The sequence below is a fragment of the Pseudopodoces humilis genome, chromosome 3 (genome assembly GCF_049639895.1).
Source record: "Pseudopodoces humilis isolate 2021_Gansu_Grassland_sample_001 chromosome 3, ASM4963989v1, whole genome shotgun sequence".
Lineage (NCBI taxonomy): Eukaryota > Metazoa > Chordata > Aves > Passeriformes > Paridae > Pseudopodoces > Pseudopodoces humilis.
Window position 1 is genome coordinate 11,425,892 of NC_142202.1, and position 17,886 is coordinate 11,443,777.

The 17,886-nt window shown below is 55.2% G+C and overlaps 2 protein-coding genes across 2 annotated transcripts; one reads left to right on the plus strand and one right to left on the minus strand.

Annotated features, from left to right (window-relative positions):
* Window positions 1-181: 181 nt before the first annotated feature.
* Window positions 182-14,238, plus strand: PEX6 (peroxisomal biogenesis factor 6). The gene is made up of 17 exons (XM_088052594.1): window positions 182-1,057; window positions 1,134-1,294; window positions 1,980-2,063; window positions 2,726-2,828; window positions 3,001-3,137; window positions 3,212-3,323; window positions 5,903-6,111; window positions 6,271-6,463; window positions 6,822-6,898; window positions 6,992-7,124; window positions 9,348-9,553; window positions 9,650-9,711; window positions 10,147-10,255; window positions 10,962-11,078; window positions 11,648-11,725; window positions 13,173-13,312; window positions 13,626-14,238. The coding sequence occupies exons 1-17, from the start codon at window positions 182-184 to the stop codon at window positions 13,760-13,762; spliced, it is 2,934 nt and encodes a 977-aa protein (XP_087908720.1). The 3' UTR covers window positions 13,763-14,238.
* A 1,348-nt stretch (window positions 14,239-15,586) lies between these two features.
* On the minus strand, window positions 15,587-17,878 carry GNMT (glycine N-methyltransferase). The gene is made up of 6 exons (XM_005533010.3): window positions 17,619-17,878; window positions 17,336-17,463; window positions 16,909-17,022; window positions 16,253-16,395; window positions 15,988-16,109; window positions 15,587-15,893 (listed from the first exon to the last, which is right to left on the minus strand). The coding sequence occupies exons 1-6, from the start codon at window positions 17,822-17,824 to the stop codon at window positions 15,722-15,724; spliced, it is 885 nt and encodes a 294-aa protein (XP_005533067.1). The 5' UTR covers window positions 17,825-17,878; the 3' UTR covers window positions 15,587-15,721.
* Between the last annotated feature and the right edge of the window lie 8 nt (window positions 17,879-17,886).

Genomic DNA, 17,886 nt, shown 5'->3' on the forward strand with positions numbered 1-17,886 from the left:
GAGGACCGGGACGGGGTCAGCGGATGTCGCTGCCGCCAGCACGGCTCGGAGCAGGTGCGGGAGCGCAGTCTCGCCAGCGCGATCAGGGGCCGCCCTGCGCCGCCTCTCTGCGGCCTCGGCGGGGCGGGGCGGCCACCGCGCTCCGCCCCGGCTCGCCCCCGTTCCCGGGGCCGGCGGCGCGATGGCGGGGGCCGTGCTGCGGCCGCTGGACGCGCCGCCGGCCGAGCTGTCGCCGGCCACGGCGCTGCTGCTGGCGCCGGCGGGCCTGTGCGCGGCGCTGGGCGGGCGGGGCGGCGCGCTGGTGCTGGCGGTGCGGCCGGCGGGGCGCGGCGGGGCGCAGCCGGTGCTGCTGAGCGCCGTGGCGCTGGAGGCGGGCGGGCGGCGCGGCGCGGAGCTGTGGCTGCGCGGGGCGCTGCTGCGGCGGCTGGGGCTGGCGGCGGGCCGGAGGGTGGCCGTGTGGCCCGTGCGGCGCCCGCCGGCGCTCGCCTGGGTGCTGCTGGGGGCGGCCGGGCGGGCGGGAAGGCTGGCGGGCGGCGCGGTGCTGGCGCGGCGGGGCGAGGCGCTGCCGGGGCCGGGCCCCGGGCCGGGCCCGCTGGTGCTGGAGGCGCGCCCGGCGCTCCAGGGGTTGCTGGGCGGCGGAACGCGCACCGCCCTCGCTCCCCCGCCGCCGCCGCCCGCCCCGCCGGGCACCGCCCGCGGCCGCCCCCCCTCCGCCGCCGCGCCGCCCCTCCTCTCCCGCCTCGCCGCCGCCGCCGCCGCCGGCCCGCGGCTGAGGGCGGTGCCCGGCGGGGCGGGCGGCGGCGGCGGCGGCGGGGCGGAGGTGTGGGTGAGCCGGCGCGGGCTGCTGGCGCTGGGGCTGTTCCAGGGCGAGTGGGTGCGGGTGGGCGCTGAGGGGGCGGCCCGCGAGCACCTGGCGGCGCTGCTGGCCCGGCCGCCGCCCTGGGAGTACCCGCGGGCCGCCCGCCGCGGCCTGGCCGACGGCACCGCGCTGCTGGCCCCGGCCCTGGCCTTCAACCTGGGCTGCGACCCCGCCGCCGCCGCGCACCTCCGCCTGCAGGTGAGCCGGGGCCGGGTGTCCCGGGGAGCGGGCCAGCGGCAGCCGCGGCTCAGCGTCCTCCCCGTCCCCTCTGCAGAGGTACGAAAGGAGCGGCGCCGCGGATGGGACGGGCAGCCGGTCCGTGCTGTCCGTGCCCCCGTTCGCCAAGGAGCTGCACCTGGAGATCGTCTGCTCGCCGGCCTACAGCACCCGGGGAAGCTACGACTCCGTGCTCTACAGGCACTTCGAAACACCGCGGTGAGCTGTGCGGGGGGGACACTCGGGGCGAAATCGTGAGCTACACCGTGTTTGTGCCACTCGTTTGTGCACGTCGACACCCCCAGTGCACGTGCTGTGTGGTTTTAGGATATCCCCTTGCACTCTCCTATCACGAGTGTGCTCTGTTTGGACAGAGCACTTCTTGTCCTGTCCTTCAGAAGTCATCTTCAGGTCTCTTGCCTCATGATCCACCACCCAGTGCCGATATCTCACAAATGCTGCCCACAAACCTCCTTTGTGGGCTGTGTTTATAATCCCAGTTTTCAGCTGAGTAGTCTGGAAACTGGATGTGTTGCCACCTTCTCTTCTGACGTCCGTGGCTGAGCATCTTCCATGTGGCTGGTCAAGGCTATCTGTTGGAATTATCCCCAGCTATTCCATAGATAAAGTGGAGATTTTGTCTGAATGAGACACTGTAATGATGTTCATCTTCTATACCATTCCCAGAAGGCTCCCCTTAGTAGTCTGGATACCGTTGGATCCATCCAGGGCATGACAAATCTTTCAGTGACTACTGATAGTTTTATTTACAGTTAAGGAATGAGTCAGTATGAATTAATTTACATTCTTTTCTGTAAAAACACTTGTGATGCAGGGCTGGGAGGGCACACAACCAGAAGGATTTACTCCCTCTCACTGGTGAAGCTCTCTGGGTTTTTTATAGGCTGGTCCAGGAGGGAGACATCCTGTGTGTTCCAACATTTGGAAATGCCGAGTTTATAGAACTAAATGCAGACAAGTTCCTAAGGTAGGTGTCAACAAACTCTGGCTCTATTACTTGGTACCGGAAGAGCAGAGATACTTTGCCATGATTGACTCTCTTGAAATCAGACAATTTATTCCATTCTGATCTCTCCCTGGATTTTAATGTTTTATTGTCTCTTAATACACTGGGAAGAGGGAAATATTTTTTTTTATTATGGAGGGCTGCACCTAAGAGGGTGGCCTCCATTAGCTCATTCAAATAATCAGGAAGGGAAGAAAGGAAAAAAAGAGAGCAACTGATGGAGATAGAGTGAAGAGGAAGGGGTGGCCTGAGGACAGTCAGAGCAAGATAAAGCAAAATGGGAGCTGGGCTTCTCAACTTGTGACAAACAGCAAAATGTGAATATAACCCTAGAAATTCATGTTAGAATAACTTTCTGTTTGGCCACCAATTCTGCCTTTTTTGGTATTGCTCATGTGGCTTTGGAACGGTTGTGTTAAGTGGGAGAATGTCCTCTTTGTGTCAGGATAAGGGTGCTCACAGTGGCATTCCCAACATGCACATTGGCTGGTCCTTGTAGAGACAGCAAAAGGACAGGAGTATCTCTGCTTACCTGTGCTTTTTAGCTGTCTTCTTGTTGACATTTATATTGTTCCTTCAAGATCTTGGCTCAGCAGTTTAGAGTGCTTGTTTTTTTCTCTTAGGTGGCCAGAGCTTTATTTCAAGGTGAAGAAGGTTGTAGGCATGGTGGAAGGCGAGCAGTCTGAGGGTTACCTGGTGGACACCCAGAACACCTCTCTCTATCTGGTGAGATGCTGGTAGAGAGCAGAGAGGGGAGATCTGAGGCTGAGCTTGCACTGTGGATGATTAATGTACCTCTGGAGACTTGTGCCTCCTGCCATTGGAAAATGACATTTCAGGACAGATTTTGTCACTTGGCACCGGTGGTTACTTGGGTGGTGTTTTTCCTTTCTCACAGGTGGGCTCAACAAACAGCACTGTCCCATCTGCCCCAGCCTATAACAGCAATGAGTTCTGGAGCAGCTTGTCTCCTGCGGGACTTTCTGATGTTGTGAAACAGCTCTGCGATGCTCTTCGGCCTCACCTGAACTGTCGGTGAGTCAGAATTCCTTGGAGTGAGCCTGGAAGAGGCGGGACCATGGCCACAGGGAGAACTCTGTCTCTTACAGGGCCAGTGCACTGAGCGGCGTGGGCAGCGTTCTCCTCTCGGGGCCGAGTGGCAGCGGGAAGCTGATGGCTGTCAGAGCTGTGTGTGGCTGCCTCAACCTCCACCTCTTCAAGGTAATTCCTCCTGTGGCCGGTGGGTTGGTGGATTTACAACAGACAGAGAATTATGGCAATGTTTTTTGAGTCAGCCCTGCTGCAGCCATAACACGAGCCTGTCCAGGAGCTGCTTCCTTGAGCGCATGCAGACAAGTGAGGCACAAATGATGCTGAGATCTTCTGTAGCTGAGGGGGAGAAGCAGCCTTTGGTTTCATGCTAGCGTGTGTACCAGACCTGGCTCAAAATCTCTTGGCATGTGAAACGGCTGCCCTGTAGCTGTGTTCACCACCACCTGCCAAGAGCAGTGAAGTGGCAGGTGAAATTCACTGGAGATGGTTTTATGTGGAATATGATGTAGTTCAAGCTGACTGTCAGTATTAAGGATTTGGTTTTATGTCAATGGCCCCATGAAAACTTTTGTTCTGCTCTCTGTATATGTAAAAAATCAGATCACATTTTTCGGAACAAACTTGAGAGTGGGTGCTGTTGCTGTGCAAATCCATGTCTTGACACAGATTGAATATCATGCACAGTTCTGGTCTCTCCATCACAACATAAAAGTGAACTGGAAAAATTGGAGAAGAACACTGGGTAAGATCAGGGGTCTAGACCAGTTTCTGTGTGGGGAAAAGCTGATTAAGTTCTTCAACCTGAAAAATAAAGAATTTAGGGAGAGTTTGATACAAGTTTTTACAAGATCTGTTTGAAAGAGATTTTTCACAAGAGTTTGCGTGGTAGGCAAAGCATGGAAGATGTTTGCTTTCCTCTGTGCCAGCATGAGGTCTGTGACTGTCAGGTGCAGCTAGTGGGAGCAGGCAAGGTAAAGGAGCTATTTCTCTGTGCAGGTGAGAGTATTTGGATGAGAAATCTATTGTTACAAAACCACATCTGACTGGGAAAAATCCTTTTGATGGGAATGGTAGGTGCCTGGATAGCTGAAATGCGTTCTAGCACCTGTCTCTGTCCTGCACGAAAGGTTCTGGGAACCAACAGTCTTCACTGACTTGTTCCAATTGCTGTTTTCCTCCAGCACACCGCTGTTGCCCACTCTGACGGTCTGGGATTATCCCATAAATGCTTTCATCTCCCTGAATCTTTGCAAAAGTGATAGGAAGACATGTGGTGACTTTTCCAGGAGACTTTCTGAAATTCTGAAAGGACATGGAAGAAGAAAAATGGAAAGAATAGGGCTGGAAGGTTCCTCTTTTTGTGGAAGGAAATCATGGGCTTGCTCGTTCTCTTGGTGGATATTATTAGAGTAACTCCTTTCCTGTTCTTTTCTCTCCAAGTAAAGCTGTAACACTGGGTCAGGGGAGCAGGTAGATAGTGCCTTAGCCCACTGCTGTGCAGCTCATCTGGACATGATCCTTTGTGGTGCTGAGCTCTGACTTTTCTGCAGATGTGCCACAGCTCTTGGGATCCAATGCAAGATTGCAGGGATTTCGCAGGATCTCCAGATCCATGTTTAGAATGTGCTTGGGACACTGTCATGTCTTGACAGGTGGCCTCAGGTTCTAGTGGGGTGTGTGTGCAAGGCTGCAGCTTTGGTTTCAGCGTTGTGTGCTGCTTTTAAAGACTTAACACACTTGCTATTGAAGACAGAGATGCTTTCTGTCCATCTTATTCTACTACTCCAGCTTTTACACTCTCCCCTCCCTTTCTCACTGAGTGGAGTGCTTAACACTGCCACTCCACCTGCTCTTCCCTTTTGTCTCTGCCATCCCACTAGGACACAGTAATTCTTCCCTGCTCTAATCTGCACCACTTGATAAACAAGTTTTTGTCCTTTCTCTCTGCCTTTTGGTACTTGCATACAGATACTGCTGCCATTAGGCCTGCCACAACCCTAACCCCTGGGTTTTTTCTGTAGTACATGGAGCACAGGAGTTCCTCTGCTCTGTGTCCCTGTCCTTACCCTTTAGGGAGCTGTTCTCCCTGCTTCAGGCTGCCTTTTCTGAGGCTGAAACTCAGGGAATCCTGGAGATAGTTTGGGTCTCCCTGGACAACCTCGCAGCACCAGGAGGCAGCACTGCCTGTTCCCAGGCTGCTGTTCAGGGCTCACCAGTCACCTCTCCCCTTGGATAACTTCATCAAGTGTTTGCTTTGTAAACAGTGTCTGGGCTTCTTGCCACCTAGAGCTTCCCCCCAAACACCCGTCACCTTTACCTTCCTCCTGCACTTTGAGCCTGTCTGGCACTGGTTGAGCAAAGTTTCCTGGGCCTCCTCCTCTATTTACTGCAGTGTTGTGCAAGATACTTTGTTCTCTCAGTCTTCCACAGCTCTCACCTCCCTTCCAGCTTAGGTTGTGCTGAGCTGTGATATCTGCTGGTGCCTTTCTCTGGTGCCTTTGCCTCACCTTTTTCAGATTAAGACCCTCTTGTCTAGCTCACCTCTTGCAGAGAAGCAAGTAACAGCCGTTTATCCGTGCCAAGGCATCCTGAATGTGCCTGTTTTGAATACCACCTGGATGTGTCTCTGGGAAATACTGAGTTTGATCTCCTCTGGGCCATGAATTACCTGTGGAAAGCTTTGTGGAATGTTGTCCTAGGCACCCAGCTGTCTGTGTTGCAACTGTGTTGTGTGGTGTGTCTGGCAGGTCGATTGCGTCAGTTTGTGTGGTGACACCAGTGCAGCTACAGAGGAGAAAGTACAGCTGGCCTTCAACCAGGCCCAGCAGTACCAGCCCTGTGTGCTCCTGCTGAAAGACATCGAGGTGCTTGGCAGAGACCGAGATGGGCTCGGAGAGGATGCCAGGGTCATTGCTACTCTGAGGCAGCTGCTCCTGGACAGAGACCCAGCACTGAGGTATGGACCCTGCTTGTTTGCTGTGGGCATTTTCTTTGCTTCTGCCAATGGCCTAGCTGTGGGAGAGTGAGTTAGCATGTGATGGCAGTGTAAGAGAGTACTTCAACCCTCAACTTACACAAGAGCTGAGACCATGCACTGTCCCCTTTACCTCCGCAGCCACCCTGTCCTGGTGATTGGTACAACCTGCAAGCCCCAGAATGTTCCCACAGATGTGCAGACTGCTTTCCTTCATGAGGTGAAGATTGAAGCCCCTTCAGAGGAGCAGAGGAGGTTGATGCTGAGCATGCTGACTGCCAGCCTGCCTCTGGGCAAAGAAGTGAGCCTGTCCAAGCTGGCCCGCAGGACTGCTGTGAGTAAAACCACAGCAGCATGTGGAGATGGGCAGGCTGGGAGTGCTGGGCCACTCTCCCCTAGCTGGCCTTGGAGAAAAGGAGTGATTCCCACAGCCCAGACAACTTCTTCAGTGGTTAATCCTGGTGCTCAGATAATCAGCTTTTAAATACAGATTTCTAGTGCCTATGGACTCCACACCTTTTGCAGAGGTGTTGGCTGATGTTCAGCTCTGCTAATAAAAAAAAATTTAGCTAGAGACTTTAACCAGAGGCTCAAGGAACAGCTCTGCAAGGAATTTTTCCCCATACTTTTTATGGCCTAGGTGTAGCTGTGGTGGGGGACTGAACTGATGCTCTTTGTTTCCACATTCACAGGGATTTGTGCTGGGAGATTTCTGTGCCTTGTTGTCCCACAGCAGCCGGGCTGCTTGCACCCGCATCCAGGCCTTGAGGTAGCACAGCAACAGGGCAGCATGTGGGGAGGGCAGGGGCTGCAGCTGCTAGTGGGGCACAGCCTGACTCCTTTCCCTTTCTTTCCTCACCAGTTTTCCAGGTGGACTGAGCGAAGAAGTGGAGAGGGATTTTTGCACTGCTGGGTTCCCGGTGCTTGAGGAGGATTTTAGTGCTGCACTGGACCAGCTGCATGATGCCCACTCACAGGCAGTGGGAGCCCCAAAGGTGGGATGCTGGGTCACAAGGAGGGGGTGGGTTCTGCACAGCTCTTGGCTCAAGATGCCCATTGCAGATACTGCAGTGCTGTGCTCTGACACGTTGCTTCCTGCTCTGTCCTTCCATGTATTTCCCCAGCTTTCAGTGGAAAACAGTCCTCTGGACTTTCCCCCATCCATTTTCACCCTCTTGGCTTGGAATTTGTCAGGGAAGCTCTTGCAGTGCTAATTGCAGGCCAGTTAATTTGCTGTTGCTGGAGGGGTGCCAGCTGTGCAGCTCAGCCTCTTGAGAGGGCAAAGGCTTCCTCACAGATTTCCCCAGCCGCCTGGCCAGAGGGAACAGAGAGGCTGTGGTACAGGCTGGTGATGGAGTTTCTCCACATGTGTGATGAGACTTAGACTTGATCCCTGGCCTTGGATGCTGCTTTAGCTGGCATGGACTTTTCTGACAGACAGGCAGTTTGAAGAGCTTGGGGTTTCTCCAGGGAAAGTGACATGGAGAGTCTGAGAAAGCCAGCAGTCAGCTTCTCAGAAGGGGGATGATCTGCCTCTGGCAGCTGGGCACCCACGGAAGCAGCATTTGGGTGACTGGTTTGGCTGGGTAATGTGGTGTTAGGACCAAGCAAAGTGGTTGGAACCTCTTTTCCATGCCCGTGAGTGCAAACAGCTGAGTTCAACATAGGACAGGAAGCCTTGGCCTTGGAGCAGTTCCTCTGGCACCTTCCCCAGCTGCCCACTTTAATTGATGAAGTGAGCTCTGTTTATGGTGTTCGCCAAGTTTGCTGTAAAACAAATAGCCACAGAGCATGCTCAGCAGTGAGCTGTGTGAATGGCAGTTAATTTTGTTTGTATTTTACCTTCCTTTATTGATTTCTTAGTAATTGGTTGTGGTCAGGAAGCCCATTAGCAGACCTGGATACTCTAAAGATACATCACTTTCAATTCCCTGCTTGCACTTTCTGGTTAGTCACACATTTGTCTGCACTTACAGCCTGAGCCGTCTGGAGAGAACTGATTCCAAACCTCCTCTTGTTAACAGTGTCTGCACCATGTCTTAGACTTATAATGTGCTCCCCTGAAAATAACCTTACTGCAGTTTTCCAGCTCCTGTGCTCATGTTTGTAGAGCTTTTCTAGCCAGGCAGGATGAGCAAAAGTGCAGAGGAGAGGGCAGCTCTTCCATTCATTGTCACTGCAGAAAAAGGGCCTGTGACCTTTTGCTTTAAAAGTTGTTTTGTTTTTTTTTCCTGAAAATCTTTGTTTTGTTTGACCTAGTTTTCCTGGTGGACAGCTAAAGAATTAAAATAAGATAACATAGTCTAGTAATGAAGGAAGGAGATGCAAATTGGCTGAGGGGGAAAGAATTTTGCCCTAAGCTATTTTTAAATTCCCCACTTGTGCTGGCACCAGCAGCCAGCAGGTGGGGGGAAATGTAGAGCTTTGCTCTCTCTGCACGTTCCCAGGAGAGCTGCTCTGACTCTCAGGAGGATGTCATGCATGCTGTGGCATTCCAGCTATCCCTAAAGCCGTGAGCAGAGCAGCAGCCTGCTCTGGGATAGTTTTGCTCAGCACAAAATAACCCAAGAGGCATTGGTTCACCTGTCTCAGGTTTGGTGTCTTCTCTCTGTTCTCTGTGACCCCCTCACATGTCTGCAGCTGACCCCATTCCTATCTATTTCTCATGAGCATACATGGACTTTGTTCTTGCATCCCCCCTTTCAAGAGCAGTGAGTATTCCATACAGCGTCCTGCAGGATGTCTGTCCCTCACATCCTCCTTGCCATCACAGAGGTCCTGGCAGCCCAGGTTTTGTCCCTCTGCAAGATGTGAAGCCCTTGCACAGTCTGACCCCTGTGGGGGACAAGGTGCCCTGAACACAAGTCACTCACAGTTGCATGATCCAGATTTCTTTTTTTCTAAAAAATATTTTGTTCTTAATTTTACCTTTCCTCATGATCCCAAAGGCTGTCTGCAGCATGGCTCTCTCCCCTCAAAGCTGCGGGCAGATACTTTCCCTGGGGTATTTTTGCGGACAGATGATACGAGGGGCAGTGGAGGATTGGAGATGAAATGCACTCTGCAAGTGCAGCATGCTTGGGGACATGTTTGTATAGTTTATTTTCTCCTTTGCAAAGCTCAGAAGAGGGGAAATGTGGATACTGGATACTGGAGCTGCTCAGGCACGCTTGGAGCTCAGGAATAAGTGCTGACAAGGATTCTCCCTCTCTTGGCAGATCCCCTCAGTGTCCTGGCAGGATGTTGGTGGGCTGCAGGAGGTGAAGAAGGAGATCCTGGACACTATCCAGTTGCCCCTGGAGCACCCAGAGCTGCTATCACTGGGTCTGTGCCGCTCTGGTCTGCTACTGTACGGGCCTCCAGGGACAGGGAAGACCTTGCTGGCAAAAGCTGTGGCAACAACATGTGCCATGACATTCCTTAGGTGAGAAACAGGGGGAGATTCACACAATGGGACTGACTTCCTCCTGGCAGGGGATGGGTGTCCTCTAATTGACTTCATCTCCTCCTTGCCCCACAGCGTGAAAGGGCCGGAGCTCATCAACATGTACGTTGGGCAAAGCGAGGAGAACGTGCGCAATGGTGAGGATGTGCATCCTGCTCCTGCACGTGGGGAGATGGGGCTTTTCTGTGGTGCTGCAGGGAAGGGAGTAGTGCTTAAACCTCCCTTCCCAACTCCCACCCACAGCTCTCAGCAAGGGTTTAAACCCAGCTGTCTCCTACAGTTCTCTGTTCCCTGCAGCTTCCCCTCCTGCTCTCTGCTTCTGTTGCTCCTGTCCCTGGTGTTCCTGATGGGACAGCAGCCCCTCAGAGACACAGCTGAGCCTCAGGGCCCATCCTGCTAGGTGCTGTCTGTCCCCATTCTGTTGAGCCCCTCAGGCAGGAGCAGTTGGTGCTGGTGATACAGTGGGCATCTGGTTTCCACCCACAGCTATTCCCTTCTGGGAATGTAGCAGGTTCTATTGCCATTGACTGCTCTTCCACGTCTTTTTCACCTTTTCTGTTGTCTCCTCACAGTGTTTGCCAGAGCCAGGGCAGCTGCTCCCTGCATTATCTTCTTTGATGAACTGGATTCCCTGGCCCCCAGTCGTGGGCGAAGTGGAGATTCAGGTGGTGTCATGGACAGGTGAGTGAGCATTGGGTGTCCTTGGGAGAGCAGGATTCCTCAGGCAGTGCATGAGGTTGCCCTGAAAGGCAGAGTCCATTCCACCCCTCTTTCTCTGTTTTTAGCCCCTCTTTGCTCCCTTCAGCTCTCAGCACAGCCCGTCTCTTCTCTTGGAGCATTAGTACTGCTGTTTGCATTGCCTCAGGTTCCCGATTGCCCAAGCTAGTTGTGCAAACATTTGGTTAAGACAGTCTCCTCCATCTGCTTCTGTGGCTGCTAAGTGCTCCCTTTGACCTCTCCAAGGTCATCCTTCACACCCCTGCCGTGCTGTCCTCCTATTAGCTGCTGTTTCCCTGTGGTGGGAAACCTTTCAGCTGCTTCTGGTAAAAGCAAAGTATGTACAGTTTAGATACCCAGAAACAGGGTTATTTTCCGTAGGCCTTCTCTGCTCTTCTGCTAAGCTGGCAGTTCCCATCCAGTCTTCCTGTTCTGAGGGATTGTCTGGGGTTTGGGCTGCTATGCAGTGAACCCATGTGCTCACTGGCTGTGCTAATGGAGAAGTCTGGATGGCTGTGTAAGGGCTCTTTAGTGAAGAGAAATAGGAGCTGAAGTCTGAGAAATGGACCTCACAGTGGCTTCACTTCATCCTTTTTCCATTGGTGGCTGAGGGAGACACTGGGTGAGTTGCCAAGGCCTAGTTCTAAGTATCATGTCTTGCTCCCTGCAGAGTTGTCTCACAGCTCCTTGCAGAGCTTGATGGCCTCCATTCCACCAGCGAGGTGTTTGTCATTGGAGCCACGAACAGGCCTGACCTCTTGGACACAGCTCTGCTACGGCCGGGCAGGTATGTCACATCCTACCCTGCCTCACTCCAGGGGGGATCTCCAGAGCTCCTCAGGCCGTGGTGAGCAGGACTGTGTCAGGAGATTGTTCATGAGGGCCCCTGGCCCTGGCTCACAGGAAGCCAAGAGGAGGCTGGTGCCTGTGGCTGTAGCAGCAGTGTAAGATACCACGGCTTGTTGTCCCCACCACTTTGGTTACTGCCCCAGCAGCACAGCAGGGCAGTGAGGGACCTGCTGTTGCACCAAATAATGGCAGCAATTTCTGCACAGCTACCCCCCAAGCCAGTCCTCAAGCCTGTGACTTGCTTGGCCTGGGGAAAGCAGCACTTTATATCTGCTGTTGCTGGACCCTGTGTGGTTCCTGCCAGTCCATTTCCCCAGCCTGCCACTGTCCCTCCAAAGAGCAGTCCTGCCCTCCAGCATATTGACTGCTTCAGGCTCTGTATCATCCACAAACTGGACAGCAAAAGGAGCTATTCCAGGGCCACCCTTCAGCTCCTGGTGTACAGGGCTGAGCACTTGTGGCAGGTTTGCTTTGGCCTGTTCCCAGCTGTCTTCTCTCTGCTGACAGGTTTGACAAGATGGTCTACGTGGGCATCAGCGAGGACCGGGAGTCGCAGCTGCAGGTGCTGAGCGCCATCACCAGGAAGTGAGTGATCCTGTGCTCTTGCAGTGTCTTCCCACCACCTTCCAGGAGGTCACAGACCTCCTGGGGCTGATGCTTGGTGTGCTCCATTTTGGCTTCATGTCTGAGCCCTGGGGAGCACCTGAGGTCACTGAGCCACAGCCAGTGGGTGGGGCAGGAGGACAGAGCAATTCCCAGAAGCTGAACTGGGAATGCTTTTTCTACAAGAAGGGCAAAGCTCAGCTTGCCTGTCCAAGTGGAGGGGTTGGTAGAGTTTTCCAGCCTCTGTGCCACTATGTTCTTCTAAAGGAGCTGAGCCAGATCCTAATGGTGTAGTGAGACTGCAGTGCAGCTGCGGGACCGGAAGTTCTCATTTGATTCCTTCAAGAGTTGCCCTGCTGTTTGCCAATCCAAGTGTGAAGGCAGTTCCGTTCAGCTCATTGCCTTTCCTCCTGTGGTGCTTAGGGTGTTCAGGCTGTGATCTGTTTGTCTTCTCAATCACTGGTTGTGTGGGATCATTGAGCAGGAGGCTTTAGCTGCTTTTCCAGATGCTGTGAGCTCCTGAGAGCATCTCTGAAGGGAGAAAAGCAAGCCCTGCAATTCAGGTGCAATTCAGCTGGGTGACTGGCTGTGACTGCCTCTGCAGAGACTCTGTCCTGGATAGCTGTGATCACCTCTGCCTGTGACTGTAAGTTAGGAGGAGAGGTGAGAGTGTGGGCTGGCTGCAAGCAGCTGGTCACACCCTGTGTCTTGGCCACCATGCCCTCCAGCAGCTGCTGGCCATGCAGAAGGAGGCTCACTGTCTGCAGCGTGGCTCTGATGGGATGGTTTGGTGTTACAGTGGTTTGTACTCTGTCATTAAACATGCTCTCATCCAGCCCTGGTGTAGGTTGTTCCCAGACATGTGTAGCACTTAATTTATCTAGGTGAGAAGTCAAACACCAATGGCATAAACAGATGGTGTTCTAGAGAGTTCATCCTGCACCATGGCTCTAAGACTACTCCCTGCATCCTGTGTGCTTCCTAGGCTGGAACCAGAGAGGCCCAGAGAAGTTGTGGATGCCCTATCCCTTGATGTGTTTAAGGCCAGGCTGAATGGGGCTTGGAGCATCCTTGTCTAGTGGAAGGTGTCCCTGCCTATGGCAGGGGAGATGGAACTGGATGATCTTCAAGCTCCCTTCCAACCCAGGCCATGCTGTGCTGTGGTGCTGTGATTCAAAGTTTCCTTTGATCCTGCTTAGCAGGAGAGAGGACCTTGCTGCAGGGATGTTTCAAGAGAGGTGAATGTTGAAAAAAACCAGTAAAGCAAACTCATTACTTTTTTATTTTTCCTTTTTGAGCATGCAGAGCACGTTCTGGAAGTGGCCAAACATGGGTACTCTGCTTGTTCCTGCCCAGTCACACTGGCTGCCACAGCTCTCCTGGTCTGTTTTTTCTTGGCTTTCATAGCTGCGTTTTTCTCTCTTGGCAGGTTTAAACTGCATCCTTCCGTGAATCTCACCACCATCCTAGAAAAATGCCCAGCTCAGCTGACAGGAGCAGACATCTACGCCCTGTGTTCAGATGCCATGATGTGTGCTGTCAAAAGCAAGGTGGAGTGGATTGAGGCAGGTAGGAGCCCTGCCCTTACCTGTCCCAGTTGTTGGGGCAACCCAGCACAGGGACAGGGAGGAGAGTTACCACTGCTGGTAACTGGGCTGTGCGAGAAGATCCTCAGCAGCTTTGGGACCACAGTGCTGGCTCTGGGTTATTGCCAGGCAGGTAGTTTCTGCACATGTGGTCATCTCCACCTCCAGTGCTTGGCCCCAGGGGGAAGGAGGGAGACACAGGTTTTCCTTGCAGTCTTTGATGGCTGGAGAGTGGGCTTTTGGATCTTGCCAGCTGCCCCTGTTCTCAGCCCTTTCATGGTATTTCTCTCATGCAGGGCTGGATACTGAGAAGTCTGCTCTGATCCTGACCATGGAAGACTTCCTGCAGGCTGCTGCTAGGTTGCAGCCATCAGTCTCTGAGCAGGATCTGCTCAGGTACAGACTCATCCAGCAGAAGTTTGTGGCCTCCTAATGCTCAGCAGAGCTGGGAATGGAGACAGGCACAAACAGGCACCTGCCTGGTCTTCTCTGATGCCTCCCCTTCTTTTGTGCTTGGGTGGAAATAGTGTCTGAGCAGTTTCCCAAGCCAAGGCCTGGTGGAAGTGCTCTCTGCTCATCCAGGAGGGTGGTGGGTTCTGTAAAGGTCCCTCACATGTCAGCACTGCGTTGTGGCTGCCGGGAACATAGCAGGATGATTTCTGTGTGAGGACAAAGCTGTGGGCAGTGTAACAGTATCTGCATGGGTGACAGACCATTCATTGGTGGGGGAGCGAGGCTCAAACTGCACCTGGTTTGTCAGCAAGTGCAGGGCTGGAGGCAGCTGCTTGTTGGGCTGTCAGCCCCCAGTGAGAGGTGCTGGCCAGAGGGCAGCAGGACACAGGGCACTGCTGCTCCAGCTGGCCTGGACTTGACATAGTTTCTAAATAAATACAGTTTTTTTAGCACTAAGTGTTCACTGCCTGACCTCAAGTTGTTGCTTCTGATGGTGTCTGTGCAACCTGGAAGGTCCCTGCAAATTTTGGGGTGGGCTGGGTGGTGCAGAGAAATCATTGTTCTGCAGGTAGAGAGGGGAGCACACCTGTGAACTAGACTGGGGACACTCTCATCTTGCCAGAATGGCTGGAGCCTGTGGTGGATGAGGAAAGCCTGAGGGAGAGGCACTTGTTTGACTGAGCTCCCTCTGCAGAAGGAGCCCAGTTCTTGCTGGAGGCACTGGGTAACAGGACCATGAGGCAATGGGAGCAAGTGGCAGTAAAGAAATTCCCATTGAATAAGAGGAAAAACTTGTCACAGGAAGAAGGGGAGCTTCAGCCTTGGAAATACTCAAACAATGTTTGGAGCAGCCTGGAGCTGCCCAGTCTGCACTCATTTGTGCTGAGCACCACTTGACCCAGACCCCCTGAGGTGCTGTCTCATCTCCCTCAGCAGCCTCACAGCAGCTGCTGGTGGCATCGCTTATCCCCTGCTTCCCAGCCTTTTCCAAGGGGGCCGGACAAATGGCACCTGAGCTGTGTTTGGCAGCTGCTGTGGCCAGGTGCCTGCAGCTGCCCTCAGCCTTTGCGCAGCCCAAGGGGTTGCTGGTGCCAGATTTTGCCCCACCTGCTGTAGGCACTGAGCCTGCTGACAGCTGGATTCCTGGGCCAAGTGTGGCTGTGAGGGCCTGCTCCCCCTGGAGCTCCTCTGCTAAGAGCTGGTTCCACAGCAGCTTCTGGCATTCCATGTGTGAGTCCCCAGCTGGTGCATGCCTGGAGCCCTGTGGCTCTGGCTCTGGTGCCTGAGCGTGTTCAGGCAGGGCTGTCCCTGACCGCACTGCTCTGTGCTGCTGGATCTAGGCACTGCATCTTCCCCAGGGTGGAATGGAGGGAGTTGCAGCCACAGCAGGAGCACTGGTGGAGGCTCCAGTGTGGAGCCTCCTCACTCTGGGAGCTCCAGTGGAGGGGTGGGTACCCCTGTTTGGGACTGCGGAGTGTCAAGTAAAGGGGTCAGCACCTGTTTGGGAGGTGCACATGAAAAAAACAGGTTCCAGCACACTCCTGTGAGCAGTGCTGCTGGAATTCTGCTGGGATATGCAACCATCTGGGAGTTAGCTCACCCCTCCTTCTGCATCGAGGGGGCCTCCAAGCCCCACACTGCTGCCATGCTGGCACCTGCAGCTGGGGACTTGGTGGGGAAGCTGTGCCTGCACCCATCCTGTGCTGCCCCCAGGCTGAGCACCTCCTTCCACAGAGTGTGAGGAGGCTGTGGCCATTCCCCCTGCCCCGTACCCTGCCCAGACAGGGACACACGGACCATGATCGCAGGTAGCTCTCACAAGTGTTCTTAATTAAGGGGAGGGGTCTCCCAGGTGGCTCTCAGCCATGTCCCCACCCCCTGCTTGGACCCACAGTTGCTCAGAGCTCTCAGCCACCACAGTCCCATCTCCGTAGCCCCCTCAGCCTGTCTTCTTCACGACGTGGATGAAATAGCAGGGCACGTGGGCCTGTCCTGGTGTGTAGGGCTGGAAGTCGCCCAGGACGCTGTGCTGGCACTTTCCCTGGAAGGCACCTTTCAGCAGAGCTGTGAAGGCCTCCAGCCGGTGTGGGTAGTAGGAGAGCCGAAACTTGCTGCAAGGAGGCAGTGCTGGTGAGGCAGGGGGACAGTGGGGCACAGTGCCAGCCACCCCCCCAAGCCAGGAGCCACCTCTGCAGCTCTTCTCACCTCAGCTCTGGGTCTGCCCCAGCCTCAGTGGGGGGGACCTGCACCGTGTAGTCCAGGGTCACCATGTGTGCCTTGTTGTTTACCAGCAGCACTGAGGTGGTGATGTCCTTGGTCAAGTCGCTCTGGGAGACCACAGGAGAACATCTGTGTCCTGTGGGGACTCAGTGGCCCCCAGCCTGGGCACAATCCTGCTGGCTGCCCCCCTTGGGGCCGTGGGGCTAGGGCAAAGGGGATTGGGATGGGGCACGGCCTGCCAGCCACCGACCTTGTAGTAGATGTTCTTGCCGGGTGGTGCGCAGCCCGTGGCCAGGATGTGATCGTAGTTGCGGTGGTCAATGACCAGGACACCCCCAGGCCTCACCATGCTGGCAATGTTCCTCAGGGCCAGCTTGTGGTCACTCTGGTCCCCTGGAGAGGAAACTATGGTGTCTCCAAGCACTAGCTGTACCCCATGGCACAGCCCATATGCCCTCATCTTACCCATACACACACACAGATGCACACATAGATACCCGCCCCTACCATCTTCCCCCAAATCTCAGCTTGGAGAACCCACAGCCCCACCCATGGCATAAGCTCAGGCATGTTCTCAGCCTCACTGGAGCAGGGTATGTCACGTGGGAAACCCACCACCCGACTTTGTGGCACAAGTCTGGGTGTGCCTCCAGCCTTGCCAGAGCTGTGTCATTGATGCAGAAATCTCTATCATGACCATGGAACCCAGTGTACCCACTCATGTCACAGACTGGGGCAGTGGGGCCTCAGCTCCACCCTCCCGGGAGATGTGCCATGGAACAGCAGCTCCACTGTCTGTAATCCTGTCCCACTGATGCCGTGAGCTAGGACACATTCTCAGCTTGCTGGAAGACACTATGCACACATCCATAGGTGCTCCCCCTCCTCTCCCCTGCCCCAACTCACCTTTGAAGTCAGGCAGGTGCGCAAAGGAGTTCCCGAGGCAGATGACTGCATCAAACCCATCCCCTGGCTTCTCCAGGTCCTTCTCCAGTGTGAGCCAGTTGGCCTCCTCGATGACTGCAGCACAGGGAAATGGATGAGGACAGGGACACCCAACAGCCTCCCCTGCTTGCAAGACCCCATCCCAGCGTCACCCAGCCCTTCCCAGGCCCCTGTGGGTGCTGCCTCTGGCCTCTGGCCAGCAGCCAGACAGACGAGGACCATGGCTTGTTTTGCAGAGCAGCTGGCACTGGCAGGTCCCCGCAGCAAGGCCACCCGGCCAGCAGCAGTCCCAGATGAGTGGCCTGAGCACTGCGAGGGGCCATGGACAGTGCGCTGGGGGAGAGTGTCAGTGTTCACAGACCCCTCCCGGCCCCCACAGCCCTCGCACCCCATCGGTCGAAGGGCTCCTCCTTGCGCCGCTCCCAGCGCTCCTTCAGCGCGTACTTGAGCATCTTGTCGCTGGCATCGACGCTGGTCACCTGGAAGCCCTCCTCGAGCAGCATGATGGAGTCCACCCTGGGGACATGGCTGTCAGCGGGGCCGGGGGCAGCTGAGGGGGCCGGGGGGGGGCTTGGGGGAGGAGGGCACTGGGGATGGCCGGGGGCAGCGAGGCCCCGGGTAGGGGAAAGGGACACCTGGGAGGCGGGCGGGAGAGGAGCGCGGGGCCTCACCCGGTGCCGCAGGCCACGTCGAGGACGGAGCGGCAGCGGTGCTGGCGGAGCAGCGCCAGGAGCCAGCTGCGGTACTCGGCCGTGCGGCCCCGCGTGTCCCCGATGTACAGCTGCCACACGCGGGCCGCCCGTCCGTCCGCGTACTGGTCCGGCAGCCCCTCCGCCCCCACTCCCAGCGACCGCGTCCGGTACACGCTGTCCACCATCCCGCCGCCGCCGCCGCCACGGACCCGGACACCGACACCGCCGCGGCCCCTCAGCCTCGCTG

What these genes read in the sequence shown, in the direction of transcription:
- PEX6 (XM_088052594.1), top strand. Translation starts at nt 182, where the DNA reads ATGGCGGGGGCCGTGCTGCGGCCGCTGGACGCGCCGCCGGCCGAGCTG. An exon ending in AGCTGGCCCGCAGGACTGCT is followed by an intron (nt 6,464 to 6,821) that starts GTGAGTAAAACC and finishes CCACATTCACAG; the next exon opens with GGATTTGTGCTGGGAGATTT. An exon ending in TGTGCCATGACATTCCTTAG is followed by an intron (nt 9,554 to 9,649) that starts GTGAGAAACAGG and finishes CTTGCCCCACAG; the next exon opens with CGTGAAAGGGCCGGAGCTCA.
- GNMT (XM_005533010.3), bottom strand. Translation starts at nt 17,824, where the DNA reads ATGGTGGACAGCGTGTACCGGACGCGGTCGCTGGGAGTGGGGGCGGAG. An exon ending in GACGTGGCCTGCGGCACCGG is followed by an intron (nt 17,464 to 17,618) that starts GTGAGGCCCCGC and finishes CCATGTCCCCAG; the next exon opens with GGTGGACTCCATCATGCTGC. An exon ending in GCACCTGCCTGACTTCAAAG is followed by an intron (nt 16,396 to 16,908) that starts GTGAGTTGGGGC and finishes TTTCCTCTCCAG; the next exon opens with GGGACCAGAGTGACCACAAG.